The 22582-nt window shown below is 39.8% G+C and overlaps 3 protein-coding genes across 4 annotated transcripts in view; 2 read left to right on the top strand and 1 right to left on the bottom strand.

The window, feature by feature from the left end:
* The window catches only part of LOC103271997 (zinc finger protein 595-like), a 23011-nt gene extending 22236 nt beyond the window's left edge, over window positions 1-775 (bottom strand). Inside the window, exons 1-2 of the mRNA XM_021718280.1 lie at window positions 493-775; window positions 96-285 (exon numbers count right to left, since the gene is read on the bottom strand). Coding sequence (XP_021573955.1) covers window positions 96-285; window positions 493-775 — 473 coding nt within the window. The remainder of the gene's footprint in view (window positions 1-95; window positions 286-492) is intronic.
* Window positions 513-8121, top strand: LOC110594345 (protein ZNF738-like). 2 transcript variants are annotated; one of them, XM_021718276.1, is made up of 3 exons: window positions 513-566; window positions 7408-7534; window positions 8012-8121. In XM_021718276.1, the coding sequence occupies exons 1-3, from the start codon at window positions 543-545 to the stop codon at window positions 8119-8121; spliced, it is 261 nt and encodes an 86-aa protein (XP_021573951.1). In that variant the 5' UTR covers window positions 513-542. The 2 variants fall into 2 exon arrangements, 1 of the variants encoding a protein (XP_021573951.1); XR_002482622.1 differs by lacking the exons at window positions 513-566; window positions 8012-8121 and adding an exon at window positions 1436-1532 and having other exon boundaries at window positions 7408-7478.
* Window positions 8028-22582, top strand: LOC103271996 (zinc finger protein 665-like). Its single transcript, XM_021718274.1, has 2 exons — window positions 8028-8107; window positions 21063-22582. The coding sequence occupies exon 2, from the start codon at window positions 21194-21196 to the stop codon at window positions 22580-22582; it is 1389 nt and encodes a 462-aa protein (XP_021573949.1). The 5' UTR covers window positions 8028-8107; window positions 21063-21193.

Here is a 22582-nt window from a genome sequence, read left to right as displayed (position 1 = left end):
AGAAGCGACAGCTTTCTTCCAGCACTAGGAGGTGGATAGAGGCGGTGTGGGGCTGTGTGCCCTTCGCAAGCCGTGCTAGGAACGTTGGCGCTTACATGGCTCCGGTCGGTGGAAGGAGGTGTGGTCGTCCTACAGTCCAGCGACCCACCGACCAGGAGCGATGAAGACTCCCATCATGTTCCGAGAGGAGCCCACACCCTGCTCCAGCTCCCCCAGCCCCCGGACTCCGGGACAAGAAGAAATCTAAACCTTTTGACCTCTGCTGGCCGCGTCGCTTTGCATCGCCTGTCAGTCAAAGTCCGAGGGGTGGGGCGTGGAGTCTTATCCAATCAACGGACGCTTAGTTCTGAATCGCCCAATCAGACGAGAGCCGAAAGTGAGCGGGCGGCTTCCGGGTTCTGACCGGGTCTTCCTCTCCCCTGCCTGCACCCGGAGCTGGTCGTACTTGCTGCTCTGTCCTGCTCTCCGTCAGCCCCGTATCTTCACGTCAACCTCTGTCGCCCTGTGACCCGCAGGTCCTGGGAGTCCGTGGGGAGGACACCATGACACCCGGAAGCCGGGACATGGTGAGTATGGAGGCGGATGCGAGAAAGGGCGGAACGATGGACCCGGATGATCCAGCTGTGGCCGAACCGACCTCCCCGTCAGCTCCGAGCCCCGACCTGTCCCTCCCGTCCCTGCCGGCGACTCGGCCCGGCCCCCTCCGCGTGGGGTCTGGTCTCCACGGCAACCTCACCCGCTGAGCCCTCTCCTCACAGTCCCGTTCTCCAGGCATCCGGGACCCGCAAGTGTCGCGGGGAGACTGCGACCCGCCTGCGGGGCTCTTCGGGGGAGGGGCTGCGGTCCTGGCCCCGCCCCTCTCTCCTCCCCGAGGTTACCCGGAATCTCCGTCACAGCGTTGGGGACAATTTCTCGTTGTGGCTGTGGTGATCAATACATCTCCACGAGGATGTGTGGTAGAATAGTTGGCGGATTTCACAGATCTATGAAGACATCCGTGACTTTTTTTTTTTTTTTTTTTGGAATAGCGAAGAAATTTGGACACGGGGTGTCCGTTCTGTGTTCTGTGATGTGGGTATTCGAGTTTAATGCTAAATTTTATGAGGAAAAAACGTGCTGACTGCCAGGGGTGTTCTCCTGTGATTGGTTGTTTACCGAATGATTTGTCATCCGGGAAGACATAGTGACAGGTTTATCGTCTGAAAGAAAGGCACACCTTTGCTTTTTTTCTGATGAGGTGTGTAATGGAAGTGCTTTATAATTTCCTGCCCTTCCTACACCTGAGCACTGAGTCTGAGTAATTTTTACACTGGGTGTTTTCTCATTTGAAACTAAGTGAGTAGGCAACCCCTTTGGATCCCGTCCCACTGTGGGAGCTTTTCTGTCCTCTCAATAAATCCCGCTTTCTCAAAAAAAAAAAAAAAATTTTAAGAAAGAAACGGAGTAAATCTTACCTGGGCCCAAAGATTCCAAGCCGAAGTCAGTCCTGATCCTGCAAAAGGAAGTCTTGGAGGCCCAGCTTGTTCTTCCAGGTGAGCTCCCCTGCAGGTGCACCCGTCTGTTTAGAACAGTCATGGAAGGAGCCCGTGATGGTGAACTGTCGAGCCCTGGAAAGCTGTGGGTCTGTAGGGAGATGTGGGCCGGATTGGGTGGAAATAAAGGAGGTGATGCTCTTTCGGAAGGTGGGATTGTTACTGTGCTGGGGCTGTTTCTAGACGTTGTCAGATAAAATATATTTGAGTTCGGGTTAAAACTTTATGATAAATAAATATTGCAGTAGCATGAAAACATCTGCTATAGGATCTTCCAGCATCTCAAAGTTTAGGCACAAATGGGCTTTCTTTTTGGGGGAGAAAAAAAGCTCAGAAAGAGGGTGGAAGGGAAGGGTGGCTTGGAGAGTGGCACCAGCAGATGCCGGATCACAGAACGTCTCACTCTGAAGTCAGCCTGCTCTTAGGAGGGGCATCAAGAGGGGTGTGTATTGGCTCAGGCTGAGGGTGGGTGAGAGTTCAGGGGTCTGGGAGATGGAGGGAAACTTAAGCAAAGCTTGGTTTCCATGAGTTTTGTTCAGGCCACTGAAGGCAAAAGTATTCATGTCTTTGTTTATAAGGCAGAAAATGGGAAACTGCAGTGTCTGTGACCGGCCTTGAGAGAGAAAATAAAAGGGAACATCAGTTAAGTCCTAATGGAAAGGGGGATTCTTTGCAGCAAGCTGCTCATGTAGAACATAAATAATGGGGTCTCTTTTATCACAGCTATTTGCCAGAATCCTTCCCCACCCAAGTCCCCTTCCACTGTCCCTTGCTTCACACTTCTCTCTCACTTGGCTGTTTCTGAGTAGTATCCTTTATAATAAACTGGACAACATGAGTGAAATGGTTTGCTGAGTTCAGTGAGTATTCTATCAAATTATTGGACTGCAGGAAGGATTTTGGGAGCCCCTGATTTATAGGCAGTTGCTCAGATGGAAGTAGGGCCCCTGGGTTTTGTACTTGGCATCTGCAGTGAGGACAATGTTGTGGGACTGAGGCCTGAACTTGGAGATTTGTGCTAACTCTGTGTGATGACAGTTGAATTGTTGGAGAAACAGTTGGTGTTGCAGACTGGTTGGTGTCCAGCACACTTTGCACAGTTGGGGTTAGAAAAAAGGCTCAGGTTTCCCACGCTCACTACCTGGGAACAAGCCTTCCTAGGCTGCATTTCACAGCAACAGTGGTCCCCAAGCTTGGGAATATGAAGGTGCTGATTATGCAGTTCCTTATGGACTGTGGGTGAAAGAGGCTGCTTCCCTGAGCCACTTCCCTTGGTTTTTTTGAGGTTTTTTTGGTTGCTGTTTTTTAATGAAATCTTGTTGTCATATGGTTCCAGTTTCTACAAGTATTAAGAATTTTATACCATGATTTGAGCATAATATGTTTATTTTCTTAGTTGAAAGTCTGAGTGGATTGAGTGTTGTGATTTGAAGAAACAAACATAATATTTTGAGTAAACTATTTTTTAATGTTGAGTGTAAGTAATAAGAATTTAACTCTCCATGGACCAAAAATGAATGGGGATGTACCCAGATGGGATTTGCTTGTTTCTTAGTACTTGAGTAAAGAATGAGTAGATCTAGCCAGGCTCAGTGGCTCAGCCTATAATCCCGTGCCTTTGGGAGGCTGAGGTGAGTGGATTGCCTGAGCCCACGGGTTCGAGACCCGCCTGGGCAGCGAGACCCCATCTCTACAATAAATCAAAAAATCAGCCGGGCGTGGTAGCGCATGCCTGTAATTCCGGCTACCCGGAAAGCTGAGGTGGAAGGATCGCCCGAGCCCAGCAGGTCGAGGCTGCGGTGGCCGGGAGCGGCCACTGCACTCCAGTCTGGGCGACAGAGTGAGCCTCCAACTCAAAAAAAAAAAAAAAAAGGATGAGTAGATCTGGAGAAGCAAACTCGTAGACAACAGAGTTTCCTCCATGTCCCACAGCCAGGAGAAAAGCAGATGAAGTGGTCAAGGTCGCTACACTCCAGAAATTTCCATCTGTCATGAATGGGAATATGGTTGCATTCAGCACCATGTGGTTAGTACTAAGAAGGGAGGTGTCCCAGGGATTTGACTTTATGTTGTTGTTCTGAGGTTTGCTGTCACTCTCTTAAATAGCATTCACAGAAGTGTTACTGTTTTCATTATTATTATTTATGTTGGTTTTACCTTGTTAAAAATAACTATTTTGGTTTTTTGTTTTGTTTAGAGTTGGATACTTACTCTGTCATAATCAGACTGGAGTTCAGGGACATGCTCATGGCCACTGCAGCCTCAACTTGCTAGGCTCAGTTGGTCCTCCATCTCAGCCTTCCAAGTACTTGAAACTATAGGCATGTGCCATCACGCTTGGCTAACTTTTTTATTTATTATAGTGATGAGGTCTCACCAAGTTGCCCAGGCTGGCCCTGAACCCCTGGACTCAGGTAGTCTTCTTGCCTATGCCTCCCAAAGTGCTGGGATCACCTGCATGAGCCACCGCACCTGGCTAAAACTTTACTATTTAGATTTTAATATTATTGTCCTAGAAAGGCCTGAGGGTTTCATTGAAATTGTTTGTTTTCGTATGTCATAAGATAGACAAGGAAGTAAGTGGCTTTAAAAGATTAAAATTGGGCCAGGTTCGGTGACACAGCTTGAAATTCCAGCACTTTGGGAGGCTGAGGCGAGTGGATTGCCTGAGTCCGTGGATTTGAGGCCCACCCAGGCAACTTGGCGAGACTTTGTCTCTACAATAAATCAAGCTTTAACCGGACGTGGTAGCATGTACCTGTAGTTCTGGCTACTTAGAAGGCAGAGGCTGAAGGATCGCCGGAGCCCAGCAGGTCGAGGCTGCGGTGGCCAGGAGCGTGCCGCTGCACTCCAGTCTAGGCCATGGAGTAAGACTTCAACTCAAAAAAAAAAAAAAAAAAAGATTAAAATTATACAAACTGAGAGTCAAGTGTCTCTTGGGCAGGCTTAGAAAATTCAAACCTGGAAACACCCCAGAGTCACAGAGATCAGAATCCTACCCAGGGCTCACTCCTTGCCCTATCCCTTCCCAGATCCACCTCCTTCTGAGCTTCCCCCAGGTCTTACCTCACCCTGAAATGTCTCTTCACAACAGAGGAGATCAGAGTGTTTTGTGGCTGTTCCTGGTATCTCCCCAGGACTGGTGCTCACTTTCCCCAAGCCCAAGAGTAGATAAAAGAAAAAAACTTTGTGTTGTGATAGGAATGTTGGGTATGAGGGACCCGGTATGCCAGGCCTGCTTTCTTTAGCCAAGTACTGCCAACAGTGGGTCCAGGGGAAGTAACAGCATTTTTAGGAGACCGGTTTTAAAAGTCCATTCAGGGACCCCTTAAAACCTGCAGACTTCCGGTTTCTTAGAATGAGGCCAAAATATTAAAAGATTCATGTGGAAATTAAAACATGAGAGGCAAGTCCTTCCTAAGTGGTTATCAGCCCAGGCTTCTAAATAGGGTCATGTGGCGAGTTTGAAAAAATACCATCACTTCTGTCCTTTCTGCACGCTGTCTGTTGGTCTTTGTGAAATCATTCATGTTGTTTTAATTAATTGCCCCCACATGATTTTAATGTGAAGTCAGAGTCAAGCATGAGGGCTGCCAGATATGTTTGTGAAAGTTGAGTTCAGAAGGGAGGGCACATGGCCTGTTCTGCTGGGTTTGGTCAGGCAACTAGGTCACTGGAGCCCAATTTTCATTGCTGTAGTAGGAATTGCTAGTGATTGTGGCAAGGGAGGGTACTAGAGGGAAGAAAAGAAGAAACTCACACTTTGTTCTCCATGTAGGAGTTTGTTGTTCCTGAATCTGTCTCCTGTAACAAAGACAGAGAAAAATGGACTTTACATGCACTTCCTGACCCTGCTGTCTGTGGATGTGGTGGTAGGAAGGAAAGGACTGTGCTTATGTTAAAGGCATATGCTGGCTGCAAGTCAAAGCTCTTGCCAGTAATCCCATCACTTAGGGAGGCTGAGGCAGTAGAATTGTTTTAGCCCAGGACCAACCTGCATTGTTTCAGACCAACCTGCCTGAACAACATATTAAGACCTTATCACTATAAAAAAGCAAAACCATTAGCCAGGAATGGTAGTGTACACCTGTGGTCCCAGCTACATGAAAGGCTGAAATGGAAGAATCAGCTGGACACAGGAGGTCAAGGTTGTGATGAGCCATGATGGTGCCACTTCAATCCTGCCTTGGTGGCAGAGTGAGACTCTGACAAAAAAATAAGTACATTCCATATAACTTTAACATAAGTAAAGACATATTTTCAACATGTAGGTGTGATTTGTCCAGATAAGAAGAAATCCCAGAGAAATAGGAGGAAAAGGAAAAAAATGTCTAGTTCTCAGGTAAATGTGTCCCAGGTCAGAAGGAATGTCATTTTTAAAACTTGCAAACCTCTACTACTTGTGATGACCCTGCCTGATGAGTTTGTTTCAACTATTTTTGTTCTTCCTGTGATATTCAAGGGCTCTAAAGGATATGTCTCCTTACATACCAGAGCCCTCTCTGTCCTCAGCATCCATCCTACTTAGTTACCATGAACTGTTTACACTGTGAATGTATGACCTGCAGTATTAAAAATGTTCTCTTTTGGCTGGGAAACATGGGAAGGCACGGAAGCCCGAGATTCCCATTGCAGATGGAGTCGCTACTCAGACACTAGTGAAGGATGAGAACATGGACGATTAGGGTTTCACAAGATGCGCCATCAGCTCCGTGCAGAACATGGGTAAAAAAATGCACATTTAAGCAGGATGGCAGTTACTGTCAAGAACAACTCAGGAAGGTCTGAATAAAGAATAATTAGAATAAACATGCTCTCTAGGATTCTAAAAAGAAACAGTATAAATATACTTTTGGAGATTACGAACCATGTTAGATAACTGTAGTCAGATATCTAACCAAAACATGTTTCTTCATTATTAGATTGAGATTATAACTTACTATTTTTTAGACCAATAATAACTCCGCATGGATGTTGTGTTGTCTGTCTGCCTTGGCACTTGATACCAATTTGTCCCTGCTACTTGGGAGGCTATGAATGATGCATCCTTTTAGGCCAGGAGATTGAGGCAGCAATGAGCTGTGATTTTGTCACTGTACCCTAGCTTGGATAACAGAATGGGAACTCCTGCCCCCGACTGAAAAAAAAGCTCAGAATCTCAGGATAACTCCATATCTTCTGAATCAGAATATGCATTTTAACAAGGTATTGAATTCATTGTTGTACAGATTAAAACTTGATGAGGACCTTCCAACTCACTATTAGTTTTCCATCTCAGCAGTATATGCAGGTTATTCTGTTTGAAGCAAATACAGCACTCAAAAATGTACATGCCTGTGTTGGTGACCAAATTTGTGCGCTATCATTCACAAAGTTGAGTGTCTACACTGGCCGAGTGGGTTTTATTTCATTCATTTTTCTCAGACTTAATGTATTAGAGAATGTTTCTGTGTTACAAGTTCTTTTTTTTTTTCTTCTTTCAATTGGAGTCTCACTCTGCTGCCCAGGCTGTAGTGCAGTGGCATGCTCACAGCCACCACAGCCTTGACCTGTTGGGCTCAGACAATCCTTCCACCTCAACCTTCCAAGAAGCTGAGAATATAGGCGTGCACCATGACGCCTGGTTAATTTTTTGATTTATTGTAGAGATGAGGTCTCACTAAGTTACTCAGGCTGGTCTTGAACCTGTGTGCACAGGTAATCCTCTCATCTTGGACTCCCAAAGTGCTGGGATTATAGTCATGAGCCACTCTGTCTCTGACCACAAATTATCTTATTGCATAACTCTAGTTTTTATATCAGCTGGACCCTGTTGTCTTTATTCTTGTTTTTTCTAGCCCATGATTACTTGGTAAATATGTGTTGTTGTTTTCAGGGACTGTTGACATTCAAGGATGTGACTATAGAATTCTCTCCGGAGGAATGGGAATGCCTGGACCCCCCTCAGCGAATATTGTACAGGAATGTGATGTTAGAGAACCACAAAAACCTGGTTTTTCTAGGTGAGGACAGTCTCAACAAACAATCCCTATTTCATACTAAGGATTTCATGGCCTTCCTTTGTAGAATGTTTTCTGGGAGCTCCTGCTTTGCATGAATGAGTTTCAAATTCCTGCTGTCAAAGAAAACTTGGTAATTTGTAACACAGAAAAAGAAAAATTAAAGATGTTTCATTCTCTATTTTGAACTGACCTATGTCCTATCTATATTAGTAGTAAGTCCAGAAATTTAGTGGCATTGAATATCATTGCCCACACCTACGATCTAATTGCTGCCATAAATTTTTGACTCACTAGTACTGAGCTAAGAACCCACAAGTTTAAAATTCTATCTAAATGTTCTAAAGGTTCTGTTGGAAAATAGTATTTTGGGATTAATCTTCTAGAATCTTGTATAATGTGTACTCTAGTGAGTACAGTACTAGGTTTGTAATTGAAGAACCCCAGCAAGAATCATGTTACTTTTTTCTAATTAAACAGGTCTTACTGTCTCTAAGCCAGACCTGATCAGGTGTTTGGAGCAAAGGAAAGAGCCCTGGGATGTGAAGAGACACAGCACGTTGGCCAAACCTCCAGGTAGGTGGGAGTGAATGAAACAGATGACACCGGTCTAGGAAGCAGAGTTTGAGATGTGATTTGGGAAGTGGTCTGCTCCAATGAAAATGGTTTCTAAGAAGCCTGGGGATTTTTTCTCTTGCTATCATAAAGGGACAGCCATTATTCCATGTTCTGTAATTCTCCAAAAACTCTGCTTCTTCTTCAATGATCTCCTTTCAGGGTTACAGTAAAAATCAAAGTCCTCTTAATGGTTTGTTAGGGACTGCATGATCTTACTGCTTTTCTGATGCTTTTGGGGATGTGCACATATCTGCTTTTTGTTTTTTTTTGTTTTTTTTTTTGTTTTTTTTAGGAAATCCATGTTAAACTATTTTTAAAATTTTCTTTTTGCATCATCTTGGAAACGTGTGAGAATAGTGGTGTTTTTGTTATTTGATTCAGAAATTTTAAGAACTCTCCAGACAGATGTTACATGTTTTCTGCTTTATGATTTTCTATTTTAGGGAGGTTTCAAATGTAATTTTATAGAAATTCATACTCCATAATTCTACCAGAACAAAAATTATTTCTCTAGACAGTAGAAACACTGATGTTATTTTACTTTAACTTTTCTTTTTCAGTATGAACTGAGATTGGTAATTTAAACTCTGTATGTCTAAATTTCTTAAGTATACTATATCGTATAGAGCATGGTAAACATATATTAAACTCTCACGTGTTTCCTTGTTTCTATAACTCTTATTTTATAATTTTGTTTAGTATGAATCTTAGGACTAGGTTACATATGCACATGTACACACACACGTACATACATGTGTTTATGCATGTCTAACATCTGATTTTTTATACATAAATAAATGTATAAACATGTTGTTTATAATGTAATAATTTGATATGCCCATACAGTGTGAAATGATGACTACAGTTAAGTTAATGAACATATCAATCACCTTATGTAGTTGCCATTTTTATTTTTTGTAATAAGAACACATAGAGTCTACTATTTTAGCTAATTTTTTAAGCATACAAGACATTGTTATTAATGATAAGCCACTATGTTATACATTAGTACCCTAGAACTCAGTTCTAATTGAAATTTGGGAACCACTGAAAACATCTCTCATTTTTCCACCTGCAGATCCTGGTGACCACCAGTGTACTTTCTTTCTTTGGGAGTGCAATCTTTTTTGATTCCACACATGATTGAGATCACACAATATTTTTGTGTGTGTGCCTGACACTATTGCATAGTATCCTACAGTTTCATCCATATGGTTGAAATTGCCAGATTCTTTAATTTCTTTTGTGGATGAATAATATGCTATTGTGTATGCATGCAATATTTTGTTAATCAACACAGAATCCACAAATACTTAGGTTGTTTTGAAGCTTGGCCATTTTGGCAAATGCTGCAATGAACATAGGGGTTCAGATGCTTCTTTGATATACTGTATTTATTTCTTTTGGTTATACCCAGAAAAGAGATTCCTGTTTTACGTGGTAGTTTATTTTTATTTTTAAAAGAATTTTGATGGCCGGGCTCTGTGGCTCAGCCTATAATTCCAGTAGTTTGGGAGGCCGAGGTCAGTGGATTGCCTGAGCCTGCAGGTTTGAGACCCACCTGGGCAACTTGGCAAGATCTCCTCTCTACAATAAATCAAAAATTAGTTGGGCGTGGTAGTGCACACCTGTAGTTCCAGCTACTTGGAAGGTTGAGACAGAAGAATCGCCAGAGCCCAGCGGGTTGAGGCTGCAATGGCTGGGAGTGTGCCACTGCACTCCAGTCTGGGTGACAGAGTGAGACTCCAACTCCAAAAAAAAAAAAAGAAAATGTTGATAATGGTTCTTATAATGATTCTACCAATTTTAAATTCACCAACAATATACAGGATTTCTTTTTCTTCACATTCTTATCAACAGTATCTCTCTTCTGATTGATATTAGCCATCTTAACAGGTGTGAGATAATATCTCATCATTGTGTTTATTTGAAATTGCCTCTATTGGTGATGTTGAGCGCCATTTCATATACTTGTTGGCAATTTGTATGACCTTATTGGAAAACTAACTCTTCTTGGGGTATGGGGTATGGTTTAGTCAAGTGATTATCATTTTCTTTTTGACTTTATTTGTATAATTTCCTTGTATATGTTGGATTTTAACACCTCATCAGATATATGGTCGCAAATATTTTCTCTTGTCCTGTAAGCCTTCTTCCTATTTACTTGCAGAAGCTTTTTAGTGTGATGCAGTCCATTTGCTTTTGTTCCTGTAGTCATTAAGAAAAAAAAACATTACCAAGACCAGTGTCAATATCAAGGACGCTTTCCAAATCCTTTTGTTAAGATTTTGTTTTGTGTTAAGAGTTGTGGTCTCTTTCTGTCACCCAGGTGGGAGTGTGGTAGCTCAAGTAAGGCTCACTACAACCTCAAGCTCCTTGGCTCAGGTGATTATTCCAGCTCGGCCTCCTGAGTACTGGGATTATAGACTTGTGCCACCATGACCGACTATTTTTTTCTTTATCGATACACAGAGTTTTTGTATACTGTATTGCCTAGGCAGGCTTTGAACTGCTGGGCTCAGGTGAGCCTCCAGTGTCAGCCTCCCAGTGCTGGGATTACTGGTGTGGGCAACCACCTCTAGGTGATACTGTCTTATTTACGTTAACATAATGTCCACAAGATTTATCCTTACCATAACACGTGACAAGATTTTTTTTCCAGGATGCCACATACACTCTATCCACTCATTCATTGAAGGACATTTAGGCTGCTTCCTCCTTCTGACTTTTGTAAATAATATTGGCAGAAACATGGATGTACACGTCTTTTTCAGGTTCTTCCTTGTATCTTTGGCTAGACAACCAGAAGTGGGATTGCTGGTCATAGGATAATTTTATTTTTAATTTCTTGAAGCATTTTTGTGTTTTCATAGTGGCTGCATCATTTTTTCCCTCAGCAAGAGTGCACAAGCATCCAGGTTCCCCATACCCTCAATAACATTTGTTATTTTGTTTGTTTGATAGTGACCATCCTTATGGGTTTGAGGTTGTATATTACTGTGCTTCTGCTTTGCATTTCTCTGAGCATTTGTCTTTTTGAAAATCTTTTGAAATGCACATTGGCCATTTGTAGATCTTCTTTGGAGAAATGTCTGTTCATTTCTGTGTCCATGTTTTAGTAATGTTATTCAATTTTTGTGGTTGAGTTTTAGGAATTATTTATATATTTTGAATTTCACCTCCTATTAAATGTGTAAATTAGAAATATGTCCTCTTGTTCCTTAGTAGATGTTTTTATTTCACTGAATGTTTTCTATCATGAAGTTGTTTTTTTTTTTAACTTTGAGTAGCTGGTCTCGTATTTTTAATTGTTGCTTATGCTTTTAGTGTCATGTAACAAAGCATTGTCATGGCCAGTGTCTTAACATCCATCCTTTATTTGGTTCTAATAACTATAATTATAGTTTTTACATTTAAGCATTTAATCATTTGGGATAGTGTTTTGTATATGATTCAACAGTCTTTTGTGGATAGCCAGTTTTCCAACACCATTTGTTGAAGAAGCTTTGCTTTCCCATTGTGTGGCCATGCCACCCTTGTTAAAGATCATTTAATTGTATTCATAAGGATTTATGTTGAGGTTTTCTATTTTGTTCCATTGTCTTTCTGAGTGCAGTACCACATTCTTATAACTTAGTCATATGTTTTAAAATCAGGAAGTATGATACTTATATCTTATCCTTTTTTGCCAATGCTGTTTTGGGTATTTATAATCTCTTGAGATTCTATATAAATTTAGGATTTAAAAATATCTTTTCAAAGAAAAATATCACTGAAATTTTCATAGGAATTACATTAAATTTATATATCACTGTGGGTAGAGTTGACATCTTAATGATATTAATCTTCTGACTTTTTTTGAGTAGCAGTCTCACCATGTCTTGCCAGACTACTCATCCCCTTCAACCTACTGAGTAGCTGGGATGACAGGCGATTGCCATCACATCTGGCTAATTTATTTATTTGTTATTTTTTGTGGATTGAGGTCTTGCTGTGTTGCCTGGGATGGTCTCAAACTCCTGGGCTCAAGTGATTCACTTAACTCAACCTCTCAAGGTGCTGGGATTACAGGCATGAGCCACTACACCCAACCTACCAACCTAAATCTCCTGACTCTTGAACAAGAACATAAGAATATGTTGCTTAACTTGCGTGTTTTTTTTTTATTTGTTTGGTGTTTTTTGGCTTTGAAATTTTATTTTCATTTTCTTATGGTCAGAAATAAATACATTGTATAACTTCCGTCATTTTCTTTTTCATTTTTTTTTTTAATCAGAGTCTTACTCTGTCACTCTGTCTGAAGTGCTGTGACATGTTCGCGGCCACCAAAGCCCCGACCTGCTGGGTTCAGGTGATCGTTTCACCTCAGCCTTACAAGTAGCTGGAACTACAAGTGTGCAACACCATGCATAGCTAATTTTTTTTTATTGTAGAAATGAAGTCTCACCATGTTACCCAGGGTAGTCCAAACCCATGGGCTCAGACACTTCTCGCACCTCTGACTTTCAAAGTGTTGAAATTACAGGCGTGAGCCACTGTACCCAGCTAATTTTGGTCTTTGATGTGCTGAAACTTGTTTTGTGTCCTCATATGTTTTGTATCTTGGAGAGTGTGTCATTTGCTGTTGAGTGTAAAGTTATACTGGTGTTGATTGAAGTGTTCTGTAAGAGACTTTTCAGTCTAAATTGTCTCTAGTGTTATACAGGTCCTCTGTTTCATTATTGATAGGTCATCTGGCATCTCTATTCATTACTAAAAGTGTTGCATTCAGTTATTTCAAAGTGACTATGTTGTGTATTTTTTGCTTTATTTTGATCATGCTTTATTTTGATCATGCTTATTTCATATATTTGGGAACCCTGATACCAGTTATGTACATATTTGTACCTGCTATTGATTTCTAATAAATTGATCACTTTTTATCATTATGTAATATCATTCTTTGCTTTATGTGAGAGTATTTTTTTGGGGGGGTTGTGTTGGAGTCTCTGTCACCCAGGCTGTGGTACAGTGACATGCTCACGGCCACTGCAGTCTTGAGGGGTGCATGCACCTGCTGGGCTCAGGCAATCCGTCTGCCTCAGCCTTTCAAGTAGCTGCAACTACAGGTGTGCACCACTATGCTGGGCTAATTTTCAGATTTATTATAGAGATGAGGTGTCGCCAAGTTTCCTAGGCTCATATCGAACCCATGGGCTCAGGCAATCCTCTTGCCTCGGCCTCCCAAAGTGTTGGGATTATATGCATGAGCCACCACTCCTGGCCATATTTTTTGTGTCAAAGACTCCTCCTATCACCCAGACTGGAGTATGCTGGTAAGCTCATGGTTACCTCAGCCTTGAGCTGCTCAGTCCAAGCAATCCTTTGTCTTGAGCCTTCCAAGTGGCTGGAACTACAGGCACACATCATCATGCTCAACTAATTGTTTTACTTATTGTAGAGACAAGATGTCTTCAAATTGTCCAGGCTGGTCGTGAACCCGTGGGCTCAGCCATTCTCTTACCACCACCTCCCAAACAAATGACAGTTTTTGACTCACTGTGTGTTCTGTCTAATATAATGCTGCAATCTTGTTTTCTTTCATACTGTTTGCATAGACTGCAGTAAGTTCCCTGTATATGAGTCTTCAAGTTGTGAGCTTTCAAAAATGCGAATATGTGCTCACTTGTTCAATCACATGATTTTTTAGTGTATTTTTTGTGTTTGTTCTTTTTCCTTTGTGTGTGTGTGTTTTTATGTAGCATCTCTGTGACAACTTACAAACCTATTACAGAGTAGTATATAACTGATTGTGTTAGTTTGGTACCAAGGCTAACTTTGTTGAATGCGCTCTCAATATGGAACTTGATAGTTTCCATCCTATTACATTCAGCCTGTTTTGCTCCTCAGAGCTAAAGTAAATCTCTTAAAGTAGTAAATTGTCAGATCTTTATTTTTGTTAATACAGCGTTCCTTTTAGGTGATTAGGGCTTTTAATAAATTTATATTTAAAGTAATTACTGAAAAGAAATGTCTTACTAATGACCATTTTTCTATTGTGTTTTCCTATAGCTATGTGGCCCTTCTCTCTTATGCTTTCCTTTCTGCTTTTTTTATTTTGGGGGTGACATGCCTTCGTTACCTTTTGTATTACCTTTTGAATACTTTCCATTTTTCTTGGTATTTTCTTTGTGAGTCTTGTGACAAATGGAGAGTACATTACATATTGTTAAGTCATTACAGTACATCTTTTTAATTATTTATTTATTTTTGATTCCGAGGCTCACTCTCCTAAGCTGGAGTGGAGTAGCATGCTCACAGATACCGTAGCCTTGACCTTCTGGCTTCTGGTGATCCTTCCCCCTCAGCCTTCCAAGTAGCTGGAACTGTAGGCCACCACATCTGGCCACCACATCTGGCTAATTTTTTTTATGTACTGTAGAGATGAGGTCTCACCAAGTTACCCAGGGGGTGGTCTCCAACCCTGGGCCCAGGCAATCCTCTGGCCTTCACCTTCCAAAGTGCTGAGATTACTGGATTACAGGCATGAGCTACTGCATCTGGCTCAGTTCATCTTAATATCATAACAAGTTAACTTTAATTGCATACAAGCACTCTACTTCTTTATATCTCCTCTCACTTTTTTAATGCAAAAAATGTATAATTTATATTGTGTGTCTATTAACAAAGATATGTTTAAATTTTATGTTTTTAAAAATTCTATAGTGCATTATGGGCATTTTAGACACCATCATTGTGATATCAGAGCATTTTCTATTTGAATATACAGTTATCTTTACCAGAGTTTTACATTTTCAAGTGGTTTAATGATGCTGTTCACCATTGTTTTATTTTTCAAGAGAAAAATTCCCTAAGGTGTTTCTTGTAGGGCTGTTTTAGTGGAGATAAACACCCTCAGTTTTGATTATCTTGGACTTTATTTTTTCCTTATTTTTCAACTACTGTTTTTCCAGATCTGGTGCCATTGGGTTCATATCTGTAAATTCTACCTCTCTGAATTCAACCAATGAACGATCAAAAATATTTTGAAATAAATAGATCACTACATCCTGTTATCAGTATATTGGTCTTCTTGATGCTGTCCAGTAAGCCACATGGTCTATATACGTTTACTCTATATTGATATTTTGATTTTCTTCATATGTCATTTTCTATTTTTTGGTCAGTTTCTATTCTATTTATTGAGCATGTTTAAGATGATTGTTTGGAATTTTGTCAAATAATGCATAGATCTTCATTTCTTTAGAATAGATTTCTGTAAATTTATTTTGTTCAACTGGGATATGTTTTCACACGTATTCGAAAATTTGAAGTTCAGCTGTTGATTCCACTATTTATTTATTTATATGTTTGTTTGTTTGTTTAGTTGGGGTCTCACTATGGGGCCCAGGCTGGAGTGCAGTGGTACTCTCCCGGCCACCGCAACATCGACCTGCTGGGCTCTGGTGAGCCTTCTGCCTCAGCCTTCCAAGTAGCCAGAACTGTAGGCACACACTACCACACCTGGCTAATTTTTGATGTGTTGTAGAGACGAATTCTCGCTAAGTTACCTGGGTGGGTCTTGAACCCCTGGGCTCAGGCAATCCACTAGCCTCGGCCTCCCAAAGTGCTGGGACTACAGGCTGAGCCACTGAGCCCAACTGATAACACTATTTAATATTCTGACTTCTTACAAGGGAAAGCTGACATTGATCACTGATCAACTGGGCTATAGATTCTGGGTGCTTCTCAAATATGGTCTCATGATGTGTTCAATGCAAATTTCTATGTTTTCTGAGTTCAAGAGATTGTTCTCTGTTTCATTTTCAGACACCATAATCTTTTTCTTCCCCAGTATACTGTCTGTGGTATTGGGATTGTCTTTTTATTTATTTATTTATTTAGTTTGAGTTGGAGTCTCTGTTGCCCAGAATGCAATGCAGTGGCACACTTCTGGCCACTGCAGCCTCGAACTACTGGACTCAGGCAATCCTTCGGCCTCAGCCTATCAAGTAGGCTGTGCACAACATGTGCTATCAAGCATGTGCCACAACACCCGGCTAATTTTTTTATTTATTCTCGAGATGAGTTCTCACCAAGTTGCCCAAGCTGGTCTCAAATCCATGGGCACAAGCAATCCTCTCACCTTGGCCTCCCAAAGTGCTATTGCATATTTTCTGCTACTGTAGAAAGCATTAATTTTTTACTCAATAGACACAAACCTGTTTTCCATAATACACCATCACTTTCTTCAGTACACCATGTCAGGGTGACAAAAACCAGTCAAGGGTATCTCCAAAAAAAGCCAAAACTTTGAAAACATGATCCATTCTTCTAAGTCTCCCCAGAAAGAGATATTGAGAGTTGGGAGTTTTCTCTTGTGCTCACTGTGCTGTTCTGGGAAAGAGGCAATAGTGTGGTAGACAGTCTCCCAGCCATGACTGGTCACATTTCTGGAGGAAAAAAAGGGTCCTGGAATAGAAAGGGAGAGAAGACAATAACCATACACTCAAGTAGATGGGAGTACATGTGCCAATGACACAGATGAGAGGTCCAAATGTCCAAGAAAATGCCAGACTTTAAAATGTAGATTGAGAAGGTTTGCTCCAATTCGAGTAATTTTGAGAAGTCTCGGTTTCTATTGCTGACACAGAGAGACATCTTCTGTTTATCCTTATGATCTTCACCCCTATATCTTCTCTTTCCTTTTCAGTGCACTTCGAGTACATTCATGTCTTGTGAGTGCATGATCTGACTGCTTGTCCATTGTTTTGGGGGTTTAGGAAAAATCTGGGCATGTTTCTAGGGATTCCTCTTTTAAGTCATTTAAAAATTTCCATTTATGCCTCATGTCAGAAGTGTCTAAGGGAGGAGTGGGGTTGTTGGGATTTGGTTCAGAAATCTCAGGAACACTAGATACTAGATATGTCATATGTTTTCTGCATCATAATACCCAGTTTTTTGGAGGTTTCCAAACATAATCCTATAGGAATTTGGACTAAGTCATTTTATCAAGGCACAAAGCATTATATTAAATTAAAAAAAAAAAACATAATGTATTATTACATTAGATTTTTATTTTCTTACTATGGACTAAGCTTAGAAGTTTAATCTTTATTTGCCTAAATGTGTCTGCTGTAAAATAGAATGATGTATCTGTTCGCCTCATAGCATTCCTAAAGAAACTAATGCTGTAGGTAAACCTGAAACACTGCCAATTATATAGTAAATAATTTATTGTTACCTTTTGTCCTTTAAACTATCATTTTATACTTGTGGCTCTTTTATTATACAGAATACCAGAACTAAGTTATTCACTTACAGTTTTTAATTTGGGCCAGGTTCAGTGGCTCAGCCTGTAATCCCAGCATGTTGAGAGGCCGAGGCAACTGGATTGCCTGAGCCCGTGGGTTCGAGACCCACCTGGGCAACTTGGCCAGACATCATCTCTACAATAAAACCCAAAATTAGTGGGACGTGGTAGTGCACACCTGTAGTTCTGACTACTTGGAAGGTTGAGGTGGAAGGATTGCTGGAGCCTGGCACGTTGAGGCTTAGGGGGCCAGGAGCATGCCACTGCCCTCCAGCCTGGGCGACAGAGTGAGGCTCCAATTAAAAAATAAAATAAAATAAATTAAAAAAATAAAAAATAAAAAAACTATTATAATTGTGGCTCTCTTATTATACAGAATACCTGAACTAAGTTATTCACTTATAGTTTTTAATTTGTAGTATATTAGTTTACATATAATTTTAGTTTAAAAAGTCCTGAAATAACATACTTTATTTTATATATTATGTAAGAGGTGAGTTAGATAATTGGTAGCTTTCCACTCTTGTTTAAATATTTATTTTTTATGTTTATTGCTTGCAAAAAGTTATCTTTAACATTTTCTTTCACTTTACTCAACCTGTATGTGAATAGTAATATCATGTATTCCCAATGGTTCATTTTATTCATCAGTGTCATATCATATTTAATAATATTCATGATGCCTCCAGTATTTATAATTGTAAGGTTTTTCTTCACTCCTAAAGACTAAATTACCACTTTCCCTTTTGTGTAAAAATAGCAGCAGTATATTTATAACATAGTAAAGAAAATTCATTAGTATCATTTAAATGTTGGGTCCTTAAAATTTTCTCATTAAATTTTTTTATGAGTAATTAAAATTCATTGTTTTCTTAAATGTCACTAATCTAATTACATACTGATGATACATGATGTCTGCTTTTCATGGATGCCCAACCAAAGTTGAACATTGTAGTTATGTAAAAGGATTCTGTTTAAGCAGTGCAACTGTGTTTATCCATGATTTTATGGGTTACAGTTTCCCTTATTATTTTTATGTTTTATCTATCTACAATTTCATTTTTTTGTGTTGACTTAGCATTCTCTTTGCTTCCGTCAGATAATTACATTCATGCATTCGTTAATTAGGGTTAAAATGATAACCTATTATCACTTCGGATACCATGTACAGCTGTGTAAAACTCTGTTCCAATTAAGAGAATGGGGGACAAAATTCCAGAATAAATCAGAAACAAGCCTTTGCCAATAAAATTATGTAAGCACTTATATGGTTGTGTACATTTTATTTTTGTTATAGTACATATAATTCTTGGTTAGTGGTTCTTTTATCTAGGTGAGTAATTGATCTACTTTCATCATATGTTTATCAATGAGTGTATATCATCTTTGTGTATGAAATACTTAGAATTTACTGACATGAACTTCTTGTTACTGCCTTATTTTAATTAGAATAGTCATCTCCGGAGTTATTCTAATTGTAGGAACTATAATATATCCTGCTGTTTAAAGGCTGAATAATAGTCCATTGTTGGCACATTTCAAATTGCCTTCTTTGATGAAAGATATTTGATTTCTTTTCAATTGTTAGCTTTTGTAAATAATGTTGCAGTAAGTATCAGTGTGCAAATAACACTTCCATTTGAATCTAAAGGCAAGGATTAATTTCTGTACTGTTTCTTCAGTGTAACTCTCTGCCTATGACAGCACTAAACTGTTTCAATTACTGTAGCAATTTCATGGTCTAATGTGAATTTTAGAGGGTTTTTTTGGTATTTCTGGAAAAAGTGACATGGGGAAATGGGCAGGGATCATGTTGAATCTCTCAATCATGTTGGTTAGTATACATATTTTCGCAGTCATGTGTTTGCCACAACTGAGGATGTTTCTTCTGTAATATAGTCTCTCACAACAACACTAACTGAAACACATGCACTGATGGAATTTTAGAACAATTATGTCATGTTCAAACTTGTACTTGAAGAGGTTGGCTCTCCAGAAGGATAATACAGGATGTTTTTGTGTTTCCCATGTCTACCATTTGTAAAAAGTTAAAATCAATTTTTTGATGCATTCTAGAATGATTAGTTTTCAAGGAGAAGAACTTACATTAAATTTTTCAGTTTGTTCATTTTGAAAAGGCTTTTTTTTTTTTTTACATTTTGAAAGACAGTTTTGCTCGACATGGTTTTCTTGTTTTGTAGCTTTGTTCTTTTAGCATGTTTACTATATAACCCAATTCCTTCTGGCCTGCAACATTTCTCCTGAATAGTCTACTGATAATCTCATGGGAGCATCCTTATATATGATGCACCAATGTTTTTTTCTTTCTTACAAGTAAATCTGTTCTTGTCTGTGCCTTTCAAATCTTATTTTTTTAGTCAAGAGTCTCTATCTGTCACCTAAGCTAGAGTGCAGTGGCACACTCACAGCTCCTGCAGCCTTGGCATGCTGAACTCAGGCGATGCTTATGCCTCAGCCTTCCAAGTATGTGGAACTACAAGTGTGTGACACCATGGGCAGCTAATTTTTTTATTTATTGTAAATTCGAGGTCTCAATAATTGCCAGAATGGTCTCAAACTCCTCACTCAGGAAGTTCTCTCACCTTGGCCTCCCAAAGTGATGGGATTACACATGTGAGGTGCCACAGCCCCAAACATTGATAATAGCGTCTCTAACTGTATGCTTGTGTGTGTCCAAGTTTGAGTTCGGTAAACTTACTGATTTTCCTATTTTTCTTCATTACATTTGAAAATTTATCAGAGTTTTCTGTAATTATCAGCTCCACAAATTCTTATTTTTAATAGTTTTTCCCCACCCTTGGCTTGTAGATACATCAATTTAATAGTTTTAAGTCCCATGATGTTGCTTATTTTGAATTCTTTGTCAAGGTGTGTGTATGCCTCCAATTTTTGGGGATTGAATTCTGGATTTTTCTCGTTCTTGTACCTGTAATTGAGTCCTTTATCCTGATTCTTTGTATGCTTTGTGATGCTTTTTTTGCATTTGGATATTTGAAAAACAGATACATGTCGTATTGCTTATGGGATTACTTTGTGTAGGTAACTGTGACACCAATCATTAAGTTAGTGATTCCAGGGGCCTCTCATACCTGTACTCAGGATGTGTCTTTTCTGAAATTATGCATGTACACTTCCAGTTAAATAGTTTGACCACCATCTTCTTCAGTACTCTCTAAGTTGGGAAAGAGTCCAGTTTTGGGTAAACCCACAACGGACAGTAGTGTGGACTCATGCTCCACTCTTCTGCTTATTCCCTGAGGAAGAAGTCAAGAATTAGAAGATTTCATCTGATTGCATCATGCTGTATTGTGAAGGAAGATAGATTATGGTGGCACAATTACTAAACTTCCTCTTCCATATAACTTTTTAACATTGTGCTCACTGGTGAGTCTGCAAAGTCTGAGCTGTTTTTTGAGTTCTCACAAAGGCAGTGTGGTTAGTATTTTCTTAAGCACATATATTTATGAAGGAGTGGAAACCTTGATTTTTACTTGCCATCGTGGTAATGTCCTTAGCATGGTATAACGTTATGTTCGATTTTTATACGATATTCTCCTGAGTCTAGTATCTGGAATAAATTTTTATTTTCATTATTTTTAGCTGTGACTTCTCAACACACTGAGGGCGTTTTGCCAGAGAAGAACATAGAAGAGTCACTTACAAAGGTGCCAAAGAGAAGATGTGGAAGATTTGGCCTTAAGAACTTACACTTAAAAACATCTTGGGAAAGTATGCATGTGGGTGAAGGGCAGGTAGGATATTCTATTGCATATAACAATTACAAATGTAACAAATGTGGGAAAGTCTTTCATCAACACTCCAAATTTATTATCCATCAGAGAATCCATATTTCTGACATGGCTTCCAGACATGAATATGGCAAAGCATTTAGCCAGTCCTCAAAATGTAGCCAACATCAAAAAACTAGTGGAGGAAATGTACACAATATATGTGGGAAAGTGTTTAGGAAATCATCTTATCTAAATAGACATGAAAGAATCCATACTGGAGAGAAGTCCTATAAATGTGAAGAATGTGGCAAATCTTTTCGCTCTCATTTTGTACTTACTCGTCATATGATGATCCATACTGGAAAGAAACTTTACAAATGTGCAGAATGTGACAAAGCCTTTCGCTCCCATTCTTACCTTACTCTACATATCAAGATGCATACTGGAGAGATACCCTACAAATGTGCACAATGTCAAAAAGCCTTTGATCGGTACTCAAGGCTTATAGAACATCAGAGAATTCATACTGGAGAAAAACCCTACAAATGTGAAGAATGTGGCAAATCCTTTCGCTCTCATTTTGTATTTACTCGTCATATGATGATCCATACTGGAAAGAAACCCTACAAATGTGCAGAATGTGACAAAACCTTTCGCTCCCATTCATACCTTACTCTACATATCAAGATGCATACTGGAGAGATACCCTACAAATGTGCACAATGTCAAAAAGCCTTTGATCGGTACTCAAGGCTTATAGAACATCAGAGAATCCATACTGGAGAAAAACCCTATAAATGTAAAGAATGTGGCAAGGCCTTTTTCTCTAAGAATGGATTTGCTGGTCATCTGACCATCCATACAGGAATAAAACCCTACAAATGTGAAGAATGTGGAAAATCCTTTTGCTCCCATTCAAAACTTGCTCGGCATATCAAGGTGCATACTAGGGAGAAACCCTACGTATGTTCAGAATGTGGCAAAGCCTTTGCCTTTTACACTGAACTTGATAGACATATGGATATCCATACTGGAGAGAAACTCTACAAATGTGAAGAATGTGGCAAAGCCTTTCGCACTCATAAAGGATTTGCTGTTCATATGACCATCCATACTAGAGAGAAACACCACAAATGTGAACAATGTGGCAAAGTCTTTTGCTCTCATTCAAACCTGGTTCGACACATCAGGGTGCATACTGGGGAGAAACCCTACGAATGTGCAGAATGTGGCAAAGCCTTTGCTTTTTACACACAACGTGCTAGACATATGAATATCCATACTGGAGAGAAACCCTACAAATGTGAAAAATGTGGTAAAGCCTTCTGTTCTCATTTAGGACTTACTGGACATATGAGAATCCATAATGAGAAGAAACCATACAAATGA

Source organism: Carlito syrichta, unplaced genomic scaffold (genome assembly GCF_000164805.1).
Source record: "Carlito syrichta isolate Samal-C Ts95f unplaced genomic scaffold, Tarsius_syrichta-2.0.1 Scaffold312068, whole genome shotgun sequence".
Classification (NCBI taxonomy): Eukaryota; Metazoa; Chordata; class Mammalia; order Primates; family Tarsiidae; genus Carlito; species Carlito syrichta.
Note: the sequence above shows the minus strand (reverse complement) of the source record. Positions and strands in the feature narration are given on the sequence as shown.

Bases quoted from the DNA above. Each gene is read 5' to 3' on its own strand.
- LOC103271996 (XM_021718274.1), top strand. From the start codon at position 21,194: ATGCATGTGGGTGAAGGGCAGGTAGGATATTCTATTGCATATAACAAT.
- LOC110594345 (XM_021718276.1), top strand. From the start codon at position 543: ATGACACCCGGAAGCCGGGACATG. The intron at 567-7,407 runs GTGAGTATGGAG...TGTTGTTTTCAG, and splicing joins CACCCGGAAGCCGGGACATG to GGACTGTTGACATTCAAGGA. The intron at 7,535-8,011 runs GTGAGGACAGTC...CTAATTAAACAG, and splicing joins CAAAAACCTGGTTTTTCTAG to GTCTTACTGTCTCTAAGCCA.